Source organism: Leptinotarsa decemlineata, unplaced genomic scaffold, assembly GCF_025532065.1.
Source record: "Leptinotarsa decemlineata unplaced genomic scaffold, Ldec_3_MD MMD2_tig00026354_RagTag_RagTag, whole genome shotgun sequence".
In the NCBI taxonomy this organism is placed as follows: domain Eukaryota; kingdom Metazoa; phylum Arthropoda; class Insecta; order Coleoptera; family Chrysomelidae; genus Leptinotarsa; species Leptinotarsa decemlineata.
This window is the reverse complement of record NW_027412702.1, coordinates 4,672,215-4,699,318: the sequence shown is the minus strand read 5'-3', so window position 1 is coordinate 4,699,318 and position 27,104 is coordinate 4,672,215. Positions and strand designations below refer to the sequence as shown.

At 33.9% G+C, this 27,104-nt stretch overlaps 1 protein-coding gene across 1 annotated transcript in view; it reads right to left on the bottom strand.

The window, feature by feature from the left end:
* Positions 1-4,789: 4,789 nt before the first annotated feature.
* LOC111502719 (uncharacterized) overlaps positions 4,790-27,104 on the bottom strand; it is a 157,860-nt gene continuing 135,545 nt past the window's right edge. Inside the window, 8 exon segments of the mRNA XM_074184376.1 lie at positions 4,790-10,647; positions 12,829-13,141; positions 14,567-14,754; positions 16,295-16,441; positions 17,500-17,667; positions 18,000-18,167; positions 19,222-19,281; positions 19,284-19,371. Of these exon segments, the coding sequence (XP_074040477.1) occupies positions 10,478-10,647; positions 12,829-13,141; positions 14,567-14,754; positions 16,295-16,441; positions 17,500-17,667; positions 18,000-18,167; positions 19,222-19,281; positions 19,284-19,371 (1,302 nt within the window). The 3' untranslated portion in view covers positions 4,790-10,477.

The following is a 27,104-nucleotide window of genomic DNA, read 5'->3' as shown; positions in this document are numbered from 1 at the left end:
TAACGTTATCATAATAATTATTTCTGCTGTGAAATTTTTCATTTCAAATAATGGTAGACATCTTAGGTTGGATGTCGTCGAACAAAAGTGCATTTTTATCAAAAATCGTTGCTTCGATCGATTTTCCATACGAGTAGTTCTGTTCAGGAAATTATCTAAGTGATCTTATTTTGTTGAAAAATATTGAAAAATATATGTCACTTCAAAGTTTTGGGGTGTGGACCATCGAGACTACTCTGTTCCTGATTATGTAGCAAAACAACTGACTCCTGCATGAAAGCTAATCAAATAAATTCATTCGTTTAGTTAATCACCAAAATTTGGTTGATTTTGAATATTTACTTGAAAAGTTATCAAAGAAAAACATTTTTCATTTTGTATCTTAGTAATTGAATAGAACTGGCCGATACTTGATGAAAATCCATATTTAAAAAACTAATAAATAGAGTTTATTCTACGATTTTCACTATAAGGGTTTTACAAAAACCGCGACACGTGTTTCGCTATACAATAGCTTCTTCAAGCATAACTTAAGCACAGTTATGCTTGAAGAAGCGAAACACGTGTCGTGGTTTTTGTAAAACCCTTATAGTGAAAATCATAGAATAAACTCTCTTTATTAGTTATTTTTTGTATCTTAGTTATTATGAAAAAGATATGAATGCACCTCTGATAGATATTGTACAATTTCGAGCTAATCCACTATTAATCATCGATGGTTCACATTAACCGAATGCTACGTAATCATCAACAGTCGATATGAAAGTCGAGATTAAAACCAGGGAAACCAAATTTCCAGATAGCACCAAATTATATGTGCTCATTTTGCATGACATACAATGCACTGGATGGCTCAGTTCACAGCTTCAGCAGATAATGACACATATTACATTATTATTATAATTCTGACTGTATTTTTTTCTGTACTGAATTTCTACTTCATTTAATTTTTTCCACTTCATTTTCATCATGTTTCATTTTGTAATGTTTATTCCTTTATGTATAATGTATGCATTTCATTAGTTTGGACTTACATTGTCTTCAAACAAATGTATAATGGATATTGGATAAATAAAACGTGAAAACAATATGAAGTTGTTTTATTTGATACTATTTACAATTTACTGAAACAATATCATCCACATCTTTGATTGATTGAATTGTGAACTTAGCCACTGTGAATTCATCATTACTGATATGTAAAAATGTTTATATTTTTCCTTACAATTAACATCTAAATCATCTGATCTATAAATGAAATGGAAACAAAATTAACTTACTATAACTTACTATCGTGTTAGGAATCACACGTTAAAAGGTAAGACCTCATTAGACCTTAGCTCGTACAAGTTTCTCAACTTCTGAGAGTTGTCGTTCGTATGGGGGCGACAGCTGATTAACGGAAAAACAGATTTTAAACAGATTTTTTAAACAAATGATTGACCAGAGATCGTGTTTTCATGTCAGCAAAACTTCATGATAGAAGGTACAGGGTGCATGGTAAATACACAGTAGTATATGAATTCATACAAGTCAAATCACCATCAGTAAATTGCAGTAAAATACATTTGGGTTTTGAATACATCATTCTGTATTATTACATTATTGATTTCATGTAGATCAACTTTTGAAACGGATACGATGAAAATATGTGGAATATATAAACAATTTTCAACTATGTGGATTTATGCAATGTTTCGAAGAAGAACATACCGCAGTGAAACAGTTACCCACTAGAGAACCAGAACCTTCTGATGTCACAGACAACCTCACCACTCCCATCTAGATGCGCTAATCGAAGGCGATACGAGCAGGCAGAGGTCGTCGGAGCTTCGTGGAGTACAAACGTGTGCACTCTCTGCCCCGAGGGTTACCATCCGACTGGACCCACCTGACGTCACAGACAACCCCAACACCAATCCCAACTCGATGCGTCAACAGGAAGGACCACTCATTAATTGGGGGATCTTTGTAGTATGCAAAAGTGTGTGTACTCTGAACAAACTTGTACAGAATACTCATGAAGGACAATGTCAAACCCTGACTTTGCCGTGTATGGAATCTACCTCTTCTTATCCCAAGATCCAATTCCATGTGCAAGGTCAAACTCCACGTTCAAGGTCCTCCTCAATGCCACGTACCGGAGCTAGACTCTAGTCTCAATGTCACCTTCCATATTCAAGGTCATACGTTATTGCACATAGCTCGAGGCCGTGAGAAGTCAGTCAAGGTCAAAAGTGGTGGGGGAAAATGTTTCTCTATATGACATTATTCATACCTATGCACCAGACACATTTTCAAGGTCAACTTGATGACATCATCAGTCATTGAAATGCCATTAATTACGCCATAGTCCTGTGAGGAGGCCGAGAACCGGCTGTAATCTCCTACTTTTCGAAAATTTGTTTTTGTCAACTGAATAAACTGTCAAATGAATAAATATGTCTTATATGAAAATACATTTCATAACTATATTCTGCAGTGTTTTCAGTGGTTTGAGTGGAAAATTCAATCCTGCTCCCCAAACTGGACAAGGACAAGCAAATTGATACATTTCATTTTCTTTTCCAAAAACCATCCACCGAACGAAGGCAGGAGACCAGGAGACTAGTAGCTTATCCTGATTTTCATAAAATTTGATAAAAATAAAGCAGTTGCGGACCTATGTTCATATAAAGAATTTTTTTTAAATAATCCAAGGATTATAGCCCTTCAGGATCAACATTCAATTATGAAAACCCCTGAACATTCAATCAATTATAAGGCTAGATCTTTCCAGTTATTGCATCACAACGCATGATACGACTGTATAAAGAGGTTACTGTCCATTCGGAAAAATCTGAGAGTGAAAGAATTTCAAGAATGCAAACAAGCCGGTACATCAAAGAAAGCAACATAGCCTTTAAAGTCCCAAGAGAAAATAATTGTAATATTTTTTTTTTCTATGGATAAAGCCAAGTCAGCCCTATTGATGGGGCAGTGTATCTGTTAATGGTATAGTTCAAAAGAATATCTATTTATACTATCTACCTGTTTTGTACCACAATGTTTTTTCAATCCCCTTCAACTTAATACTTATTTGTTGGAGAAAGTCTTTTGGTTACTACTGGACATATATATGCAGCTATATATATATATATATATATATATATATATATATATATATATATATATATATATATATATATATATATATTTGTATCACACACACTCGATAAAATCCCTATCTGTATTTATATCCTGGACCCGGATGTCACGCAGGTAGCTATAGCTGCCTACGTGGTCATGTTAGATGTAGCCTGGGAATTCTAGGTCTTCTAACTGGAACCACAAATGTGCGGTTGGCTCTTGTTGTCCAACATCCGGACATCCGAGTCCAGGATATAAATACAAAGAGAGATTTCATCGAGTGGGTATGATATAAAAATCATAAATGAAACAATTAGTGGACACAACACTCCAAAAGAGTCAACATATTGACTCCGTGTTGGTTCCTGCTTTCGGCCATCTTTACACTTTGCTGCACCGCGCTGATGAGGCCAATAGCCAGAAACACGTATCCGCGGTTTGCCCCACTTTTGGAGTGTTGTGTCCACTGATTGTTTCATTTTTGATTTATATATATATATATATATATATATATATATATATATATATATATATATATATATATATATATATATATAATATATATATATATATATATATATATATATATATATATATATATATATATATATATATATATATATATATATATATATTTTGATCATTCCCATATTGATTTCAATTTAAGAGCCACCGGTAGACAGCTGTTTCAGCCTATTGAGCATCGTCGGTACCACAGTTGTTGAGTAGGTACTGGATTATCTAAGCTGTAAACCAAATGTAGCCGCCACATATGGGTCACAGGTAAAACCATGAAATTGATTTCAGTGTGTAGATATTCACTTATTTATTGTCCTGATTGATGTTTTTCAATGGTTTTCCGTTTCTATTCAGACTGAATGGCCACTCATTGCATAAGAACAAAAAAAAACTGATGAGCTGCCTTCCAGCGTGTGATAACTAACTAAGACCACACTGTTCACTAATTCGCTATTATAAAATCTAGTTGAACCCAAAAACTGAACTTGAAAAGTATGAGTAGAGTTTGGAATCTCTGGCGTAAAATGAATCTATTGAAAAAACCAGAACAAAAATACTGCCATCAATACATATGAGTGGAGTATAGCTGATCGACTTATCGCAGACTGCATATGGGAAATACTTGGGAAAAACTATCATTGAGGGTCTTTATCGACGCAATAAAACCCAAAACAGTGATTTTCATTCTATTTGTGTGTGCGTTTGTACGTGCTAAACGTAAAAAATTGTTGAAATGTTTTGGGCGCGGTTCTCACTAATGTATTGAGGTGAGCTCCATTTAACATTTAGTGTTTGATGTATTTCAATCAATGCATAAATGAAAATGTTCTGTTAATTTAAAGAATAACGTCATACATTCGTTCAGAAAAAATGCTACAACTATTTAGTTGATTCAACTGAAAATTTGGTTAACAAAAATCGTGGGCTAGTTTGTTATATTTCTATAGATCAGGATAACTTGGTCTATTCGCCAGATATATAAACATCTTCATTGAATTGTGAAGTCTCTTTGACAGTCATCAATTTTATTGTTTCAAATCAAACTTTTCATGTAATCGATGCCTAGCTATTTGGCAAGTCTCAGAGATTATTTTGATCCATAACTTCTAAGACACTGCATGGACATGAAATTAAACAACAGTTTTATTTTTTTTAATGTTCGCTATTCCAGTAAATAGAATTACATGTCACACATACATTTCATACATCAAATTGATTTTGATAAACAAAACATTGCAACAATTTGTTTTCTAAATTTCACAAACTTTTATCTATATCTTACAAATTATTTTTATTTTCGTAATGCCTCAAATTTCACAGATAATTTATTCTAAACCTAATTTTTCATTTTATCATGTTTCCAAGGAATGAATAACTAACTATGTTTCAATAATTTTATATAGAAATACGCAATTTTGATACTTGGATCATGCCTTAATATTAATTTTGTCATGGGTTTTTTCATATATGTAGTTATCCATTCCAGGTTCTCGAATTTCCATAAATTACCTGATAATTCTCTTTTTTCTTTTTATCTTGTAAATCAGGAAAACGCATTCACACAGTCATTCGTTCGAATTTTTTTGCGATGCTCTACAGCTTACAAAAAATATTATATAGGAACGTAAACATAACTACGGAAGCGAAAAATATAAGTTAAAATGAAATGGCAGTCAATTTTAAATAAAAATGGCAAAACTTGTAAAAAAACTGTAACATATAACTCTTATATCTAAAAGTACATTCTTATCGAAGAAACATTTCAAAACCGTCAGCAGCGGTTTATTCAGTATTTTGCTGCGTTTTGAAATCTTTCTCAAGTTAGTAAAATATATTATATAAAAGTATCATAAAATATTTTTAAACTTTTTTCAAACATCAAATAAATTTTCAATAAAAAGTATACAATAATATCGTATAATAAACAATAAATTACTTTCAAAAAAAATACACTGTAGATACATTCACATGGATTTAATAACTTAAAACATTTTTTTGCCAGGGGATTCGAAACGTTTCAAGCCAAATTAATCTTTCTCAAAACTGTTAACAAACAAGTTGAATTGTTTAGATCTCCTTGAAACGTATACTGAAACCTGAAAAGGGATATACGGCAAAAATAGTTAAGGTTATTACTGTAGTGATAGCACAAGCATTTAACGTAACTATTGTAAATGAACGATCATAAATTATACATTTGACAATGCTTAAATTTTACTGTTGAAGTTCACACACATGAGACATAACTTCAGTAAAAATTGAAAATGTCAATATCACCGCTCGTTTGGATAATTCTGGTAAACTTCGGAAGATATGTCGGAAATATGGAAGATCGCGAGCTAACTGAAGGAGCATTGTTGTTAATAATGATTGTGAAATATAGAGAACAATCTTGGAAGAAAATAACATGGAGCTTTCAGTATATTTCAGATTTCAACAATTTGGATTTGTTCTGGTTTTATTTCTAATGTACTATGGTGTCCTATCCAGCTCTTTGTAGTAATATTTCTAGCTTTCCAGTTGAATCTTCGAAATTTCTACAAAGAAATTATTTGAAAGAATTGAAAGAAATATATGCGAAATCGCTACACTGGAAGGTTGAACTATGGTGATGAGAAACATTTTCAATCCAAAGTATCTTTAAGATCATTATTTTTTTGTTGACATTTCGCCAGTGGCTTAAAAGACTAACATAAAAATCTTGTTTATCTGTAACTATTGAACTACATCGTATAACAATAAAACACTTAACTATACCATCCTAGTGCAGTTATTATGGCAGAAAATACTAGCGAATTGTCAACTTGATCAGATTCATTATCTATTTTTTGTTTTGAAAAGTAATTAGGTCAGTCTCTGTTGACACATTATTGCGAAAGGGATTTGAAATTTCGAATGTTTTGAAAGTGCTGGAAAGAAACACTGAGATCCATTTGGAGCCTAATATACCTTTTTTCCGGATTCCTATGAAAATTTTCTTGTCCATGAGACCTATGTAATACAGAAATATTGTAAAAGTTTGATCTTAAAAATACCTTTTCAGTCGTTGAACTTAATAGATAACATGACGTATACAAAACGTAACATAACTTAACAATTGCAACTAACATTCATTGTAAACTACTATATTTATTATGTGGTTTTATTGAATAATCTTGAATTTTTTGAATTTCATTTGTTTGTAAGGCCAAAACGTTTGTGTCTCCCAAAAGTGACTTTAGACTTTTTATATTATTAAGTGTTGATGTGTAATTTAAAAAATCAAAATCTATAAACACCCGCCTAAAAGTTTCATGGATTTTTGTAAATTGAAAATAATGGAAACAATAATAAAAAGGCCGCTTGAAAATTCATTAAAATTAAAGTGTTGAATTTTGAAATTGCTTTCTGATCAAACTGTGTGAGAGTAGTTATGATGTAAGTTCTGAATATATTATTGTAAAATAAATGAAAAATAACCTAGTTTCAAGAATTATTCTACCGATCTTTAGAAAACGATCGGCAGGATATTTCGAAAAACTCAGTTATTAAATAACTCCAACTGAAGTATGGTATATCTGAATTTTTGTATAGCATAAGAAGTATTTCATTATGCGTTTAGACTATTGCATTTTAACTGAGGATTTAAACGAACCAGATTTGTTGCATTTGTTCCATTAGATTTTTCAATGCTTTATTTTGCTCTACAAGCGGTTATACTGATGGGAAACAAGCAGCAATTTATTGAGTCAGGCAATTAATCTGCAATTAGGATTCTGCAAAAATCGGTTCAGATCAGAGGTTACCGATCCAAAATAAGTCCTAGAAATGCGTTACCGATCGGTGCGATCAGATCAAACGTCCTAATTTAGGAATGATATAGATTTTGATGGGAAAATATTGAACATATTGATATTTCGAAAAAATACATGAGTGAGTCAATGAATAGTGTTATAGACAAAGAGCCTTTCGAGACTACAATACGAGCTTTGCAATATATATTTGTAATGATAAAATCGATCGGAAAAGCTAATAAGCAATATCGACTCAATCGAAAGAGGAAAGTTTCCAGATATAAGGACACCTATTATATAAATCTCAAAATAATTCTGAGATATAAGTTCAAAATGAAAATTTCACTTTGACATTATTCATAACGTATACATAGATCTATTTAACACTGAAAGAAGAAATTACTCCTGGCAATTGTTATTATTATAAACTATTTCTAAACACATTTATTATCTGAATTCTTGTACGAAGGTACATGCACTGAGGAATGGGGCGACGCTACAGCATTTTTTTGGAACTTCTGGAACACTTACAACAAACCAAGCTCAAAAAACTTTCAACAAAATCGTTTAACAAAATATGGTTAGAAATTGAAAAACTGTTGTGCGAAAATCGCACTTGTATTATGGGCTATTGCAAATAAAATTTTCTTTTGGTAATTTTACAATAAATATTTGTCCATTCGGGCAAGTAGACTTTAATATTTATGTAAAATACACTAAATGATAGACAAAATAACTTTTGTCTACCTGGGGTACTAAAATGTTGAATTCAACTATTGTTTTTGAAAACAAAACGCATCGAGGTCAGAGTAATGCGAAACTATTTCAAAATCAATTTTTGATTGGGCTATTGTAAAATTTTTAGTGTGATAATTACCTAAGTAATTATAGTGGGCAAAATATTTTGAAGCACTTTGTGCAACCGGGCTATTTCAGTGTTTTTACTGTATTATTACATGGCAAGTTAAAGTGAATATTATTTTGTGGCCTTGGCCGTCGTCATAATCGGTAGAAATAGCATAAAAGATGACAATTTCGCCCAAAAAGCTTAGAAGCTCTTTGAAAAAACTGCCCAAAAATCACACCCTGTATATTTCAGCTAGGTTGTTGATGACTTGAAAATTTGTGGTGAAAGATAGATTCTGACTTACCAAATGGAATCGAAAGGATGGGTTATACAATTTTGTGCAGGTAAACAGGGCCAAAATCTTTCTTTCAATGTTTGATATTCTTAACAAGTGGTTATTTTAGTGCCTAATTTCAGTTTTGAATTTGGTATCGAAAATTCAGGTAAATTTTGAAAAACGAAAATATTACCGGGGGTGTTGGAAATAAACTCTTATGCACTTGCGAAATTTTACACGATAATTGAGTGTGTAAAATGTCTCTGATTTGTCACTTTTTGGGGAAGTTATGACAGCTGTGAATGCTGTTTACTATTGTAATCTTTAGCAACTATTGACTATATGTGGCTATTGATAAATGTGGAATGAAGTAGTATTGATAAAAAATTCAAAAAATTGTATTGGAAACTATTTACAAACCAGAAAAGAGTTCTTGAAGTTCAAATTTTTTGACAATGAATCAAATTAAAAATGTTACAAATTTTTGAAATTGGGATTGCTTATATACAGAGGCTCTTACTTTTAGTTATTTACAAATTATAAAACCACATTTTAAGTGTCCAGAAAAAGAATTCGTTTCAATAAAATTTAAGTACAATTTTTGTTGGGTTTCTGAGAATGTACAAAATAAAATTTATCTTCACATTCACTCGAACATTTATACAAAAGTATTCTCAAATTTTCAGAAAAAATATAATTTCTCAAATAATATTCAGTTTGTACTTTTCAATTAAATAAAAAATAAACTTAAAGCCGATTTGTTTTCTTAAAAATATTAAAAATCATAAGATTTATATCGTAAAATCACAGTGTACATTGCAAAAAATTATTACGTTATTGCTAGGTATGTTACATTAAACCGGCCAAATAAAAAAAATCACAGCAAAAATAAAAACCAATAGAAGATAATTTTCAAAAATTCATACTTTTCATTCTTAGAAAAAATCGTTTTGCAAATTCTCTATATATCATTCATACATATTTATATTCTATAAACAATTATATTTATGTACAACCTAAATTTAAGTAATTTCAGAATACCTAAACAGTCCTGTTTGGATATTCATTCATAACACTTATAATCTATACATTGTTTAATGATTTTTGTAGTGGTACACTTTTAAAGTGCATTAATAATTTTAAAATATGGCTTAGCCATCAAGAATCATATACCGAGCGCACGAAACGCAATTGAGAAAAAAAACTATTTGGCACATTATTGAATTTTAAAGATAATAACTCAATAAAAAAATCATTCAATGGGAAATATGGACCGGCTGTTTTCATGTATTTTAAACAAGAATTACAAAATTTTAAAATGGAACTGAGCTGTTCTTACAAAAGTATTCGTTGCTCACCCATTATGGATCGATTCATAATTTGTTGTTTCTTAGAATATTCATAAAAATAAGTTACGTATATGACGTTTTTTAAATTCTTTTTCAATAGGATGAACTTTCAAAATCAGTTTCAAATATATTTGAATTTAGCGACGATTTGAATATATCATTACCAATTCTTTTCCTGAAATATTTAAAACATATTTGGTATTATTTTTTTATTCGGTGGTTATTACCCTATGTATTCTCATTATTAAGTTTTGAAACTAGCATAATTTCACGAAAATTTGAAAATTTGTCGTATCATAAAAATCCAGTCCATATTTTCCGTACAAGCAGCTAAAATAAAACTGAAGAAAATGATTTGTACTTTTCTCAAAAAAAAAACAAAAAACAAAAAGCGAACAACAACGTTAGACGAAGCACCTTATTCCATTTGATAAAAATATCAATAGTAACAACGAAAGTCGATAGTATAACTAACCTGCCTTAAAACTATTCTACTAAACGTCATCGTTCGCTTTTGTGATATGAATTAATGTAATATTTAACGATTTATTTACGTATTATGCGTTCAGTAGTAACTAAAATTTCACGGTTGTTGATTCTGTTGTTGACTGGATAATGAAAAACCTAGTGACCTTGGATCGCTACCGTGCAACCTTAACGCCTGCTCTAACCTTTGCTCCTGAAGCCTTAAAGCTTCTGTAAGGTCAGGACTCAATTGTTGGGAGGATTGCCCTTGGTGACCCTGGTAATTCCCTGTAAGTGAAAGTGAGATGTGAGAACATTTAAACTTAAATTCCTCTTAATAAAATTGTATGTAAATCAGTAAACAACAGATATTCAGTTTTTGACTTTCCTGTATTCAGTACAATTTATTATTCAGAGTATACAACAGAATGGTAAGCGGTATTGTGCATAGTTAAGCTGTCGGCGATCTCAAAGGCCAAAAAACCTATACAGAGAAATAAAGCCGCTGCTAACGGTAGCGGTAGATAGTACCTCTTATGTGGTAGCCACTATGTGCAAAATACTGAGCCATAAATACAATTAAATTGGATACTTTTTTCACAATGCACATTTTAGAATATCTGTTAATTCGATTCTCGAAGGTACTCACTACTTAGTATAGTTGGCATATTTTTTTAGTTACTGTATTTTTAAAGCAAAAATATGAATTAATAGCTATTGCCCCACGCGGGTTGCCCCCAGCGCGCCCCTGTGTGGCGGATAGGGGAACGGCCAGGGGACTGGAGGTCCTGTCTGGAAAGCTAATGTGGCCTTACGGACGGGGTCGCCAGACTCCTGGTCAGTGGCAGAAATAAGTAGGGCGAGGGGAACTAAAACTCCCCAAAAGCCTTTGCAAAATATGCCACCGTGAACCAGCCAACCCAAGCTAAGGTGTAAGGAATCGTGCCGACAGCTGAATGGTGGCAGGGTGATTTGCGGTTACGAACAATCCCCTTGGGGAACTGGGTGAAACCTCATTGTAATCAGCCTACCTCTGGTAATGCAGGGCTCTGCCAGAGGTGACCAACTCTTCCCATGCTACTCGTGGGAACACACATGAATGAAACAAACACAAAAACAGAAACAACAAAAACAAAAACCAATCCCGAGGCTGGACAGAATTGCTGACCTCAATCTAAGACGGTAGCTGGGGATGAACAGAAATGTCCACCCCAATCTACCACTTGGAATGAGGCTGGACGTAGTAGATCACCTAGTGATGTAATACAAAGGATAAGGCGAAAGCGCATTTGCGAGCCAAAAGGAGAAAGAGAGCGAAGGAGGCAGGAGTGGCAGCAACTATAAGTGCACCCTCCTCCTCCTCCCCCACTCCAAGCCACAGCAACGACACTTCCTGCGGCGGGAGCCGAGAGCTCCGTATTGAATAAAGGCAAGGAACCGGCTGCCCCTGCAAGAAAGATCCATCACTTGTGTACCTCCACGGAGGGAACCCCAAGAAGGTTGAAGAAGCCGCGCAATGACAGTAATGTCGCTGCACCTTCCAAAACCTTCGCGGAGGCCACCGTGAGACACCTCAAAGTTGCCAAAGAGAGTCTTGTGTGTTAGGCGAGTCTTGGCCTACACCTGCCGATATAAAGGAGATGTCTCCCAGTGACCTGTCCACCTAGGAGGACAACTCCTCGGGAGGATTTACAATGGGTCACATATGGCCTAAGTGCTGTGGGTCTACACTCAACCTCCCTACTTTACAGATACAGATAGCTGTTGCCCACTTTTATATTAACGTACTGAACCTAGAATCTTGGAATATGCAGGTAGGTTCTTTGTATAGCGTAAATAAGCATCAAGGAAGGGAATCAGGAATGTCCACCCTCAAGGGTAAAAAATGGGTGTTTAAAGATTGTATTGAATTTCATGGAAAATGGAAACCTGTAATTTTGTGTTGATAAAAAATATTGTAACTATTTGTTTGAAATGGTCTGTCACGAAACTCAATGTGACAAACCAAATTTTACGTGGGCGAAGTTGCGGCCAACAACTAGTAATATACTATAATGCAAGAGAGTGGTTGTAAAGGGAGTTGAGTGAAGTAAAAGAAAAAATTACGTAGATTAAACAGAAACCATGATAGGGACAGTATTAGAACGAGTGTGAAGTTTCAGGTACCTACGTTTCGTTATAGAAAATATAGAAAATAGCGAAGAGAAATCGTAAGAAACGGGAAGAATTTTCTGCAAGTGAAAACAAAAATATTAGAAGAAACGGAAACAGGGATTTTCGAAAAGTCGTGAGACCAACGATTGAAACAGGAAATGCATATGTATAGAAACTGAAAAGACAGACCGCAACAGAAAACTACAGAGAGAGCAAAAAATACAGAAATATAAAATGAAGTAATTCCGAAGTTTTGAAAAATAATTCATGAGTGAAACTTTTGGGCACGGAAGTAAAGGAGATACAATTACGTACCATTATGGCGTAGTGGGCTGTGGCTGCTGTCCTGTTGATTAAGTTGTGGCAGAGCCTGGCTCATGGCAAGTCGAAGTGCTGTTTCCGCCTGAGATCTGATGAGGGCTTCGGCGTGTTGCATCCTAAGCGCCTCCTGTTGCTGTTGCGACTGCTGTGACGAGGACATATCCATGACAGAGGAACGCATTACGTCCATGTTACGGATGCTGTCCATGGAGGCTCTCATAGCGTTCATTGCGTTCATGGAGAGCGACAACGTATCGTTGGTGATGGGAGGAGTTGAAGGATTGCTGGAGTTGTTCACCTGGTTTGCCTGGAATAAAACGTTGTTTCTTCAGAATGGTTTTTGTTGTATGATAAAATACAGTAGTATTCTTGATTGTTTGGTTCGAACTCAAAACCCATAATTCTTTATATGAAACGTATGATCGTCTAACTTGTCGATCTACAGAAAATTATTTTGAAGTATACCAGTCATGAAAAATATATTTTGTAAAAATAAAAAGAATTATTACTTTTCTCATAAATTCAATTATATCAGATTAAATTTTGAAGCCGTTAAAATGTTTGCTTTGCTTTAAGAGCAATTTGGGGCTTGAAATATGTATTGGCAATACGTTTCGAACACTAGTTATCAGCAAGAATAATTGATCTGTTTTTTATATTGAACTTGTTCCTTTTCATACTGTGTATTATTTTCGAATTCCGTTCATAGATGTTAGGTGTACACGCTTAAAAAAGAAACGTGTTTTATATGTAACCGAATGCAAGTTAGGGAGGTTTGAGAGGAAATTCAAAGAAAATGCTTTCATGCTGATCAACAACGTATTCCTCTAGTGGAGATTCGCAACATTTAAAAATATTTAATCAAGAATGAAAACAGTCTACATTGCAATGAACTAGAAAGCGAGAGGAGATGAGGAAGAGTGGAGAGACGTGAATACAAATCAACAAATTTCAATTATTTTAAACATGTAGGAATAAGTATATACGGATTCAAGATAGAAAAAACTTCTCAAGTCGATTACGTAGATTGCATCTTCGACATGGGATATGTGGGATATATCCATGCTTCTCATACTTAGGCCTATCCAATAAGGACTGTTGAGTGCAATAAGGCATTACATTTGTAGTTCACTAGCACTATTGGTGCGGCTTACGAGTATGGTAGGTCGAATAAACAGCGATGGATCACGAATGTTCTGTTTTTGAGTTTTATCGAGTGCCAAGAAATAATACCACACTTCTTCATTATTTAGGGTGAACAGAGATTACTTTATTCAATATTTTTATTGGAATGAACCGAGTGTTCAACCAATTTTTTTCAATTCAATTCACCCATTATGGAGAAACTGAATTTGTAATCTGATTATTGAGCTGAGTAGGGAGCTTCAAGAATAATAAGAAATAAATCTGTTGACCAGTGAATCATGAACGTTTGATGCCTACTTTCTAGTGCTTATCTATTTGCTGGCTGAAAAGGATAATTCAAATACACTTAGATATATTGATGTTGATGATAAAACGATAAAACGACTAGATAGGAAGTATCGTTGAGTAGTAACAGAAAAAGTGGCGGTCTGACCCGGAGAGGGCTCTGGTAGAGTTTCAGTTAAGATTTAAGAGGATGAGCTGAGGTATTATTCTTTCTTCACTTTTTTTTTAAACAATATGTAATAAAGGATCGACCGTTTGCCCCCGTATGTACAATATAGATATGGTATTGAAGAAAACTTACTTGTGTAACACCCAGTCGCATCGCTAAATTGGCAAGGTTGGCGGCGGTTATGTTGGCGGCAGCAGATGGGTCCGATCCTAGACCAGGGGGTACTCCACCTTGTCCGACCATATTTGCTATGACAGCCATTCGATTCGCCGTGTGCAGCTGATCTTCAACGTTGTATTGTTGATGCAGTCCATTGTTGCCTAAAGAAGAAAACAGGTGAATGTGAAATTTGATTGAAAACTACTAATTGATTAATTAGACTGAGCAGAGAATATTTTTTAAATTCCTTGATAAGGAATTGCATGGAATATTTGGTTCTATTCAACAATGATGGAATACTTTAGATACATTTTCTTCTGGTGACCGAAGAAGTCTTGAAGGCATTTATGTCATTTAAAAAATCATCTGTCTCGATTAAATTCATAAGAAAATATCATTTCCTCTCACCCATCTACCTAACTCATGTTTTACTGTGGGTATATTTTAACCAAGATAAGGCGATGTTGAAACAACTGTAATCATCACTCGAAGTCAATAATCCCAATCCTTGGTAAAATCGTTGGTAAACAGACTTTTCAGCTTTTTTTATTATTATTCTTTACTACATGAACATCAATACCGTTCCAAAAAAAATAGGTCCATAATACAAGCTGTCAGAAAACGGGTGAATGACATAATTGAAGCCTTTGAAAATGGCAAGTACCCATATGTTACTTTGTCTGACAGCTTTTGACTATGTTTATGATTCTCTTGATATTGCAAAAACATACGACTTTTTATAACAAATATTTGTCATTCAATGTAATTTTTTCCCTAATGCAAACTTTTGAGTATGGGAATGCCCCGAGGATCTTTCTTGAGGCCATTCTCATTCATCATTTATATTACTGATACATATCCAATTTTAGCATTCGATTGTATCCTCTCGAAAATGATATAAAATGCAATCATATCAGTAAGTGATAAAACCGCTTTAGATGAAGCCTGATGTGAATGACTTGTATCGTACAAACTGATAATCCAAATATATTCCAAAAATTTGATTAGGATTTCAAAGTGTATATTATCGAAAATCATAGAAAAAAAAAGTATCCACCCATTTGTTTGAGAGTGTTTAACAATGGTTCTTGGCATGTTTGGACTTCTAATCAAGAGATATTCATAAGTACTATACACAAAATAAGAATATGGCGGCAATTCCCAATTTATGTCTCTCAACTTTCCATAAATGGGAATTTTTCAATAATGTCTATTGAAACCTTTTAGTAAGGCTTGCCATTCCACCAGCATCACAAGAGAATTTCAATATGATCGTTTTTGAGATACTGTATTATGTTGTGATCTATACAAGTTTGTTTTTGGTTTATTTATTATCTTAACTCATTCTGTTACTAGTTGCACTGTTTTGATTTAACGTTTGGAACGAATTTTATTCGAAATCCTAATAACTGAATCATGAATCTTGAATTAATGTTTTACTGAATGGAATATGTTGCTTTGAAAGGAGGCTTTGAAAGAACCACTATATAAAAAGAAATAACCATTCTCAATTTCCGATTTGAGACAACGACTTTAGTTTTATTGATTGGAAAGTAAGTATTATCAAATTACAGTCATCATTGAGGAAACTGAAGTACTTAACGAAAGTGCCTCTTCCGGAGATACTAAACATGCCCCGTTTAAAGTCCTTTCAAATCAATTTATGGATGACCACAGTCTTATTACCGAAACTTCACTTACTTCTTAATATATCACCCAATTTCGTATTGCAGTTGTTATTATTATTATTCAGTCCTCCTGCTTCCGATCCTGCGGATGATAGTCTTCCATTCCCAGAAGAACTATCACTGTGAGCACTGGGAGAGGCGCACATTGGACTGCCACTGGCTGTAACAATTGAAACAAGTTTTTGGAAATTTTTCTTAAGAATGGATAATTATAATGATAATGACTGTACTCGCGATGATTCGATCAATTTATACAATGGGTTGTTGCCGCGTTTATACTCAAGCAGATACGAGCGGAATGAATGGTCCAAAAAAGGAAGATAAATTACTTCAAATGTCAATATTACTAACTAGTACAAGATGGTGGTGTCAGCAGATATAGTAGTCTATAGCAGACCATGATTAATGCCAACTACTTTCCTTTCAGTATGGCAGCGGAATATAATGGTTTTCATTCACGACAACCATAGTTAGACGTGGTCGAGCATAGTTAGATTATAATCAATGTGTGCTTTACTCACTTCCAACTCCTTAGGTAATATAGGAGACCAAAGTCGAATATAGTTCGCTACTTCCCGATGGTCATAATCGAGAGTTTGAACCCTAACAATCGCCTATCAAGTATTGGCACGTCCAGATTAGTAACAGTTCGCGGGTGAAAGTTGTAAAATAGACTTTTTCTAGAATATTCTTGACAATATAATCGATTATGCTCTATATCTATAAGGTAGTCAAAAGAAGAGGAAAAGCACAGTCATCGGCAATGGCCGATGTTAGACTACACTCGTGATGAATGAAAATAATTTATCGAAAAGTTCTGGAAACCTTCAATAACTAGACTAAGCAGAAACAAGAAGGGTGGCGGAAGAACTAAATATTGCAAAAACTCGAACTGGTTGGACGAGGTGGAACGAAAATAAAACTCTGAATTGGAAAAAATCTAGAAAACGATGAAAGGAATTAACGTTTAGCAAAAATCAGTGAAAGCTTGAAGGACTCGTGAACAAAGTGAAAGTACTGAAGCTTTTAATTTGTCATAAGCAACTTTTGTGTCAGCTGAGTACCCAGTGTAGAAACAGGGAAAAATGTATATTTTCATGTCTATGAAATAAGTCGTTCGAAACCTTATCATGGAAAGTGTTCCAAATTTTATTTTTTTTATGCAAAATGTTTCTTCAGTTTTCTCAAATTATGATATATTAAATGAATTATTCTTACCTGGTCCCATTCCGGTTAAACCAAGGAGTCCACTACCGGATGCAGATGTGACTGCAGCCAGAATAGTTTCTCGTTCCCTCCTTTCAGCAGCTGCGCGAGATAGAACATATTGCGCAGCAAACTGATGTTTAGGATCCATTCTCATGTGTTCCATATGGGTAAGCAGTCCTAGTGGGTAAAATGTGCATTTAGAAAATTTAACGGAATATTCACTAAAAAACGCGTGAAAAGCAGACAAAAGACAAAAAGTTGACAAAGTTATGATTGAAAGCATTTTGAGTAATATTCTCATCAGTTGTGGTCCACATATGTAGGAAAAAAAAAGTAAAATGAAATGAAAATAAGCCTGTTCGAAACCGTTGTCCCTGTTCTGTTACCAAGAAGCCTTTCACTTTGTCCAAAACCATAAAACAAAAAAAATGCCGATCTGTTCAATAACACGATTTACATATGTGGACTAACTGTTGAGAATATTATGAGAACAAAAAAGTGATTTGTACCTGATTCGTGAGTAAAAACGGCTTGACATACAGAACATGGCCACATTCTTAAGGAACTTGACAATTGCGATGTTTCAGGGTGACAAGCTAAATGTTTTCTTAGAGAGCCTTCGTTGACATAGTGTTTCCCGCAAACAGGACATGGGTGATTGGCGGTTCTCCTTTTCGCTAAATAAGGATCGATGACGTCAACAGAGAGAGAAAAAAGATATAAAGCGAAGCACCCCAGGATCTTTATAAAAGCATTAAATTATCAATGTGTGTTGAAAGTATCGATATAAAGTGAAAAAATTTGAATGAAAGTAATTGAAAAAGTAGCCGTCACCGCTAACACTACTGATTTATTCATTGACCATTATATCGATACCACTTTCTAGAAACACCAATTTATTTCAAACCAAGTTCTATTTAAAATAGACTTCAGTTATCATCACACCTCGTGTTATTCTAACTATTGTTAATAAGCAAAAAATAAATAGCATACTGTAATGGGACAGGGACCGCAAAAGCTCCATAAAAAGTAAATAAATACCTCAGGTTAGATTTACAATTTCTACATTAGATAACGGAATAAATGATCTGCCTCGTTTCATGTTTCAGTGGATGTAAAGCAGAAGACTTCGAAAAATATGAAAGAAGTTAATTTGACTTCTTGAATAATAAATCAATGTCTAGATCCACTTAAAAATATAAAAGGGTTTTTTGTAAAGGATCGATTAGGCTTGAAAGCATTTTTGTTCCCCTCTGTTCTATTTATTTTTTAATTGTATTCAAATTTAGGCTTACATTCTTTTTATTTCTGTTATGCCCTTCATTAGAGATACTTCACAAGTTTCCGGATATACAAGGCTTTCAAAATTAGACACCTGAGAAGTTGTTCCTTTACTGAAAATTGAACTTTATGTTTCTATCGCAAATATAATTAATCTATACTTTTTTTTCAATCGACGGCCAGAGCAAATTAAAGGTTATGAAAGCAAAAATAAGCTAATAAATGGGCGAACCAACTGAGTTACACACAAAATAGTACTGATCTGTATGAATTGGCCGAAAATGCTGATAGAGAAATCGATAACTATATATGACAACTTATCGTCTCATGCCTTTCTACGACAACTAAAAATTTTGGTGCAACTCGACAGTTGGTCAAAACAAAAAAACTACCACAACTACAGAAAGCATGCAGGTAACAACCATATCAACATCAAAATTAGGTACTTACTTGCTACCCCGGAAGCATTGGGGTCTTTGTGGGTGTGCTTCATGTGCTCCATGAGCGCTTCCCCCCGAGGAACATCTTGTGGCATAGCGGACACGACGTTGCATTGGGTCCGCCAATAAGAGCTGCATGTTGCTGCAAACGACCAATACACTGTTGACAAAACGGCGCGTTAATTTAAAGTTTAATCAAACCAATGGAGGTGTTCTTCTGCTTGATGATGATAAAGAGATAAATGCCCATTTGATTGGTTTGATTTTTAACTTTACTCTTATTTGTTTTCTTCTGCTCAGACAACAGGGTGATCAACCGGTTGCTGTGCTTCATTCAGCCGAAAACTTCAGCAATAATTGTGATTTGTCCTTTGTATGAAGAAATTACATATGAAGGGTGTCAATGAATTGATATCGACAATAATATGATTAAAAAATCATTTAGATATTTGAGATTATCAACGAGGTTATGCGAGTTTATACTCAAATGATAATTGAAATAAAAATAATTCTCAAATTCTAAATTGACTCATGGTATCAGGACTTATTTGGTCGAATAATCGTGACAGTTTCAACTTCCAGAAACTTTCTGATAAAACTAGTATGTATACTGATAAGTCTAAGCCTTTAGGCAGCTGTTTTTACAGGTCCCAATTTGAATTTATTCAATTAAATCATGAATAAGTGTGCTTGTTGGTGCTTCGATGATAATTTAAATATAAATCATTCGTGAAATAACCGCATATTTGAAGAAGGGGGAAATCAAAGGAATATTAATTAACAAATGTATCGTAACTTTTTTTTACAAAGTACTCTAAACTTGAGGGAATGAAATAATCAAGAAGGGCTCATTGGAATTGAAGAATTTTGAATTGGAGAAGAATTCAAAATATTTTCAAATTATATCAGTTCACCAGCAAAATTTTGAAACTTTTGATCCAGTTATGTAATTTAGTTAAAATAATGAGTCATCCGGTATTATTTTACTATTCTCGTCAGTTATTAAGCAATTGTTTTCCTTTAATCCTGTTGATGCTATCAACACTAGTCATCCCAATTAAGAATTTTCCGTTCATATGAAAAGCGCAGTATAAATAATTCATTTTTAACCTGGCCCAAGTACGACCCTGCACATGAAGTGAATTGAGATAGGTTAGGAAGGTTATAATAAATATCAAGTGAATGAACTATACATTTTTATTTTGTTCGAAAGTTAGCGACTTATCTCTTTTTAGCGTGCTGAGGCGTCCATAGGCGTGGAAGCGTGGAAAGAGTGGTTCAAGGCGAGTTTGGGTTACCGATTAGTTATATTATTCAATAAAATATTTTAGTATTTTGGCACTGAAAATACGGAAAATCAGAATGGGATAAACAATCTCAAGAATGCTGAGAACTATGTTTAATTGCTTTATTTCGAAGTTAAAAAAGTTTGTTTTGATGTTAAGGATTCTATTTTCGAGACGTCGATTTAAATGATGAAATGTAATTCAGGTAAAAAGAAAATTTTATTTTCAACATAAAATCTCTTTCAGATAATGACGATATTATTTCAAACTTTTTAGCAAGGGTGAAATATGGTTAATTCTGACTTATTATATCAGAGTTTTACTGATTTATCACGGGCAGATATGAGTCGATCCTCATTAGTTTTGGTAATTTTGTGTATGACAGTCTTCATTTGGGCTCATCATCTTGAATGCAGTTCTGCGAATAATCTATCACGATCTTGGTTCATGAAAATGTAACAAAAAAAAAAAATAAACTACCGGACTATCTTGAAAGGAAAGATCAAAAATCAATTAGGTCTCTGACATTGTTCTGTGTATATTTGAGACAACAAAATAGAGGGTTATATAATAGTTTGTACCTGAAGAAAGAAATGCGTTGGAATGAAATACGTATGTGTTCTGCTGTCTCTGCTGTTCTGCTGTCTCTGTTCTCCGAGTCTCTGCAAATGATGATTCAAATGGCAGTGACCTGTAAGAAGGCCTGTTAGACATTGTAGTTCATTCCTACTGTCGTCCAACAACTATTCGGTATCAAGCTTTGAAGGGTGAATAAACGCCTTGGAGTGAACCAATCCTGGAAGATTCTGCCAGAAGTCTATAAATCTTCTTGCCATCCAGGTATTCAATCTTTGTTTGGCCTATAGCGATGCAAATAACAGGTTAGGGTCCGATGAAGCTGCTTGCGGTACCCTCCTTTGCAAGGGAGTCAGCCGGCTCATTGCCTTCCAGGCCAGTATGGCCAGGAATCCAGACCAGAGACAATCTGTTGAGTCTTCCTATCGAGGAGAGTTGTTTTTGTCAATTTGCTACCAATTTGGATGCTGCTCGGTAGGAGCCAAGATCTTTCAACGCCGCTTGACTGCCCGATAATATTTTCATTGACTTGTGTATGAGGTTGGATTCTTCCAATCCCTCCGCACACAATTCATTAGCGTAAATTTCAGCTTGAAATACAGTCGCATAGCCAGGTTGATATCTCTGTTCTGGGTCTGCGACTGAACAAACCCGCACCTGAACCGGAAGATGTTTTTGATCCATCTGTGTACCAACAACTATCTGCTCTCAATATTTCCTTCTCCCAGAGGATCCAGTCCTCTCTATTCGGGAACAGTACTTTATAAGGCAGTTCGAAGTTGACAGTTGAAGGCATAAAGTCAGAGGTCATTTCCAGAATGCTGTTACTTTCAGTGTCAACCAACAGTCTGTTGCACTCTACATTGAATTGATTTGTGTAATTGGCAATTTGCACAAGCAATCTAGCCTCTTTCTCCATACAACTTTGGAGAGGGGGTAGATCTAGAAGGATCTCCATGGCCACTGACAGTGTGGTACTGATGGCACCACTGATGGTGAATTGGTACTTGAAATTCTGATACTCGTATTGTTCGGCTAAGTGTATGGATTGAGAATGAAACTACCTACTAGTTGTGGTTGAAGTGTTATTGTAATAAAACTCGACTTATTCGATATGGAATTGAATACTCTGTTTTGACACTGACATTTAAAAATGTAGAAAATTAGAAAAATTACTGCATGACGTTGCGGTTTTTATAGTTCTCCATATGTATATTATTTCCAAATGAAGCAAGTCAAGGTACTAAATTTATTATTAATTTCAACTTGTTGACATCCTTCATGTCTCAAATATATCCTCAAAAGATGAAGGCATCATTCTAAGAACCACTGACAAACCACTGACTTCAGTTCTATAGAATTTTCTAAATAAATACCTAACCGTTATATGATAAACCATTAAATAAATCGTATCTAAGTATGTTGGCTTTTGAATAATGGTTATTTATTTCAATATATTTCTTTCAAAATGGATGACAATGACTCTTAAACAGACTGCTTTGTTGATTTAACCTGGTGCCATTCATATATGTGAATGTTTCAGAAATTCGTTTACGCTGTATCAACTGTACGGATGAATGTTAACCATTGATTTCGATTTTGGAGTAGTAATAGGTACTCAAATTTTGGGACAATAATAAAAATACTGTATGCTATTAAAAACAACCACATTGAAAGGCAGTGAGAATAAAGAATGAATTACAATTGTGAGGTAGTTCAACGTTAATTACAGTGCCTAGAAATATTTGATCACTTGGTTTCATTACAAACTTCTCACGATAAAACCAACGGTACTTCACTGGTACCAGTCTGTAATTAGACTGCATAAGATGCAAGTCCAGTGGAGGCTTCCACTGCATCAAAAGAATACCGTAAAAAGATCTTAGATACGCCAATTTGGTTCTTACGTGCTGGTACTCCTTCCTAGAACGTAGCTTCTACCTATCATATCGTGTTTGTTGAGTAAAGAATAAAACAATTTTTATTCGGAAACCCAAGATTCACGAAAATAAAATTGAGTTCTAGGTATATTAGTCAATTTCTTGAATGCTTTTGTTTTCCATACAAGACTGTTGAATAGCTCTATTACAGACAATATCGATGTTGTTTTGAAAATATTCACATTGTGTACAAAAATTTGAAAGGAAAAATGCAAACATATTTATAAAAATCAAGTATGAACTCTATAATAAATTAATGTGATGAATGATAATCATTTTATTGTATGGCAATACATGGAATTTGTCGAAAAACTTAACATTGATTTAGTTTTTCTTTTTGTTTCATTTAGTGATCAACTCAAAAAACTTAGACGTTCCTATACTTTGTTCCAGAAACAAAAGTTTTCAGAGCTTTTTTTCTTAGTCAAATTACTCTAAATAAAATGAAAGATGTTGATAACTTTATTTGCTTCTTACAAAAATATTCCATCCTATTTTCTGTTACTTACTAGAAAAAAAAGTAAAAAAATTGATGACTCGGTTGGAAAATTTCAAAATAAAGTAGAAATCAAATTCTCCTACTATTTGTTTTTGTTACTGACCAACTGCCTATTCGTATAACGTTCCCTGAAGATGTTTGTACTTCGTTAATTCGTTAACAACCAGTTAAGTTATAAGAGGTCAACAATGGACCTTTGTCAATATTTAAGTAACTTGTCTCTGTAGGTGCTGGTCTTTCTCGATGCTTTTCTAGAGTTATTCAGTTCAGAATTAGCCAGAAAAAAAATCTGCTACTATGCAGCGGAATGTGTACTGTAAAATAAGATCCTGTAAGCAAACCTATGAAGCCAAGCGGTGCAGCCAAGAAGTGACTTATCGCCTATGCAAGAGCTGGAAATCTCATGAATTTGCCTTGCACCGAATTCTTGAGCAGCAGAATAAGAATCTGCACCAGAAAAGGAAAACAATTTCTTCAAGTCAGGAAACGGTTACGCTTAGACGATGATTGACTCTTATCATAGAAGAAGGAGCCCTGGATGACTGTACCTAATGTATGGTCATGCATAGCTGACTTTCTGAAGGTCTCATATGAAAAAGTTGCTGCAGTTATTAAGGTGGAAATCTTGCACGTCAAACATCCGACAACTACAATATCGACCAATCAAGTGGGCTCTCTTCAGAGTGCCATTTCAGTAGATGCTCCGCAGGTACAAATATAGAGCTGAACATTTTGGTCTGAATAACCGTCCATCAGGCTCATCAGTAGATTGAGGGAAATATACTATGGCTAATTTCCGGGTCTATTTGAAGTGGATTATTACTTACAAAAAAATTAGTTCCTACTAGCAGTCAGTAGTAGTTGTTGGTCAAATGTTTATTCGTATTTGCCTTTCTTTGGAGGTGTTTGTGAACTTCTCATATCAATATACTTCAGTATGTTCCGCATGAATCCAATTCCTATTTGTTAATCAGCTTCAATTGGATCAAAAGTAATGAAAAATTTCAAAAGAATTTTCTGACCCAAACTGAATTGTTGAAAAACTGTTCAGTTATTAGAGGTCGAAATAGAAAAAATTAACCAGAATTCAAATTCTGTGAGTACGAAAATGGTTTTTGATGTTGGTGTTGGTTGCTCTTCACTGTTACATAGTGAGAAGTATTCTACGGCTACAATTTTTGCCTACATATTGAATAATGAATGGAAAAACTTGAATTTCTATACTTATCTTTCACAGGTGGTTAACATTTTGAAAAATGATCCATTTGATTTCTCAAAACCGCTAAAAAATTCCCACGTGAAGAAAACTAAGTACAGGAATGTAATTTTTTTCCATTCATCATTCAATTTGTATTCAGCATGTATGAATAAAATTTATTGACTAATTAACCCTTCAGTGCTTTATATTATGAGATTATCTATTGATTTATCTTTGTGGAAGGCTAAAAATAGAGAACAGTTGAAAACAAACAAAACTTGTTTACTGACAACCTGCCAATTTGATTGATTTGTAGGTAAGTAGGGTATCTATCGCCAATGAAATAGAAGATGTTTCTTTCTTTATTTTACATTCAATTGAGGTTACTCCAATAAGGAACCAAATATTTCGTTCCATCACACCTATATCTTGATCTTGAAGGTTCTGAAATTATCCAGTGAAGTTTTTTGAGCTTCGAAAAAAATTTAATCTATATAATTAAGATTTGCATTTTTGATATTTGGGTGTTTCCAACTCTGTTAAAATGAGTTGGAGTGACCTGAAATGATTCATAAAAATTCGTATCACTATTGAGCCACTATATTCACAAGTTTTGATTATAACTGATCCAGTTGAAAGTGAAAATGGAGATTTTGGCTCTACCTACTACAGAAGTCGATTACGTTTGTTAGAAATTGTAGGGTAGGTTTTTGAGAAAAACTAATTACCCTTGATCAAATTCATTTAATGGTGATAGTTTATGAAAACCTTTCCTCGTGTACTTTTCATTCTTTTTCTTATAACTGTTCAGTTCATTCCAAATACTTCTACATCTTGCATAATTTCAAGATCTTAATTTTTACAGCGGCTAAACGAAAACGCTGTTTATATTTCCTGAGATAAGAAAGTGAAAATTGGACGAATAATTTTCTCACGAAAAACAACGTCTCAACTGCAAATGACCTTATATTTTCATCGTTTAATATTTAATTATCACGCGTCTCATTCTAATGCCAGATGGAAGCATCTCCGCAGAGCGAGAAACAGTGATTTCGGAGGCAAAAATCAGCGCAAAAAATCGAGCAAATGAAGTCAAAATGCGATAAAGAATACTCAGTAATTACAAACGTAGTCCGTGGAAGAAGCAGAGGTAAAACAAGAATAAGCTATTTTTTGCAAACGGGTAAAAGGTTAATTACTGAAACGTAATTCGGAGTTTGATGCATAAATCTTGAATTAAAAACGACTTAAATTAGCTTCAAAAGGTTGCTAATTTCGCCATGAAAATCTGACGGGTATCTAATGATGGAAATAAACTGCAGTATTACTATGGTAAAGAATACGAGTCAAAAAATAGATGTGCTTAAACACAATTTCTTGTTCTTATCAAAACAATAAATGAATTTTCACACAGATTCTCTTTGTGGAAGTTTTTTCATGATTGGAAAAATATGTGAATTTTAGAGGTGTTAAAATAACACCCCTAGAATTTACATACAAAATAGGGATGTTGGCTATTTTTGGAAAAGTATATACATGCCTATACATGCCCAAAATATTCCAGGTAATATTCTAAAAATTATTTTTGAATAAAACTTATACTTCACTAATCATCATTCCCATCAAAATTTATCTTAGAAAAATACATCACATGTTCCCATTAACTGCCAAATTGATAAGACAATAAGAAGTGTTGCACCCCGCCTCAGTGTGTAAATACTACAAAAAAACACAAGAAATTATTTATTCACGTTATACGTATTGAAAATAGTAAAAAATTGCCTTCAGCTTGCAGGGATCTGATAATTTTGGACAAACAACTGAAAACTCGAGGTTTGATAATATTTGTTTTCTTTTTACATTATAAGTTCTTATTTTTCAGGTTTTCAAATGTAGAGTGTGAAATTTTGAGGGTAGAAATAAGTAAATTTCCTGGCCTTTTGATGTTGTTGTTGGGTTGAATGACTCAAGAAGAAAGTTCAATTTTATCGAAGGATCGTATTCTATTCACTGTATGTGTGAATGCGATAAACTCAAAAACTTTTCATCACTGGACGGAGTGATTTGAGTTGGCGGTTCATGTGTATAGTTCCTTAATAGTTTGTGTAAATTTGTCAAGTTATGATAATGTTATCCTTGCGAAGCTGGGAATCTTTCTTCTAAAACGTTGCCTAATCCTTTTGAGATATAACAAAACAATTCACTGCATAGTGTGTTTTCATAGATCCCTAAAAAAGGCCGAGATGGCATATGTCTATCCTTTGAGAATATCTCACCGTACCCATTTCCACGTGTGAAAACTGGTCTCATATAACGTGGTATTCGAAAGCTATTCAGACACATATGCGACTATCGCGCGACAAAATTCAAGCGGCCTCACAAACACATACACAT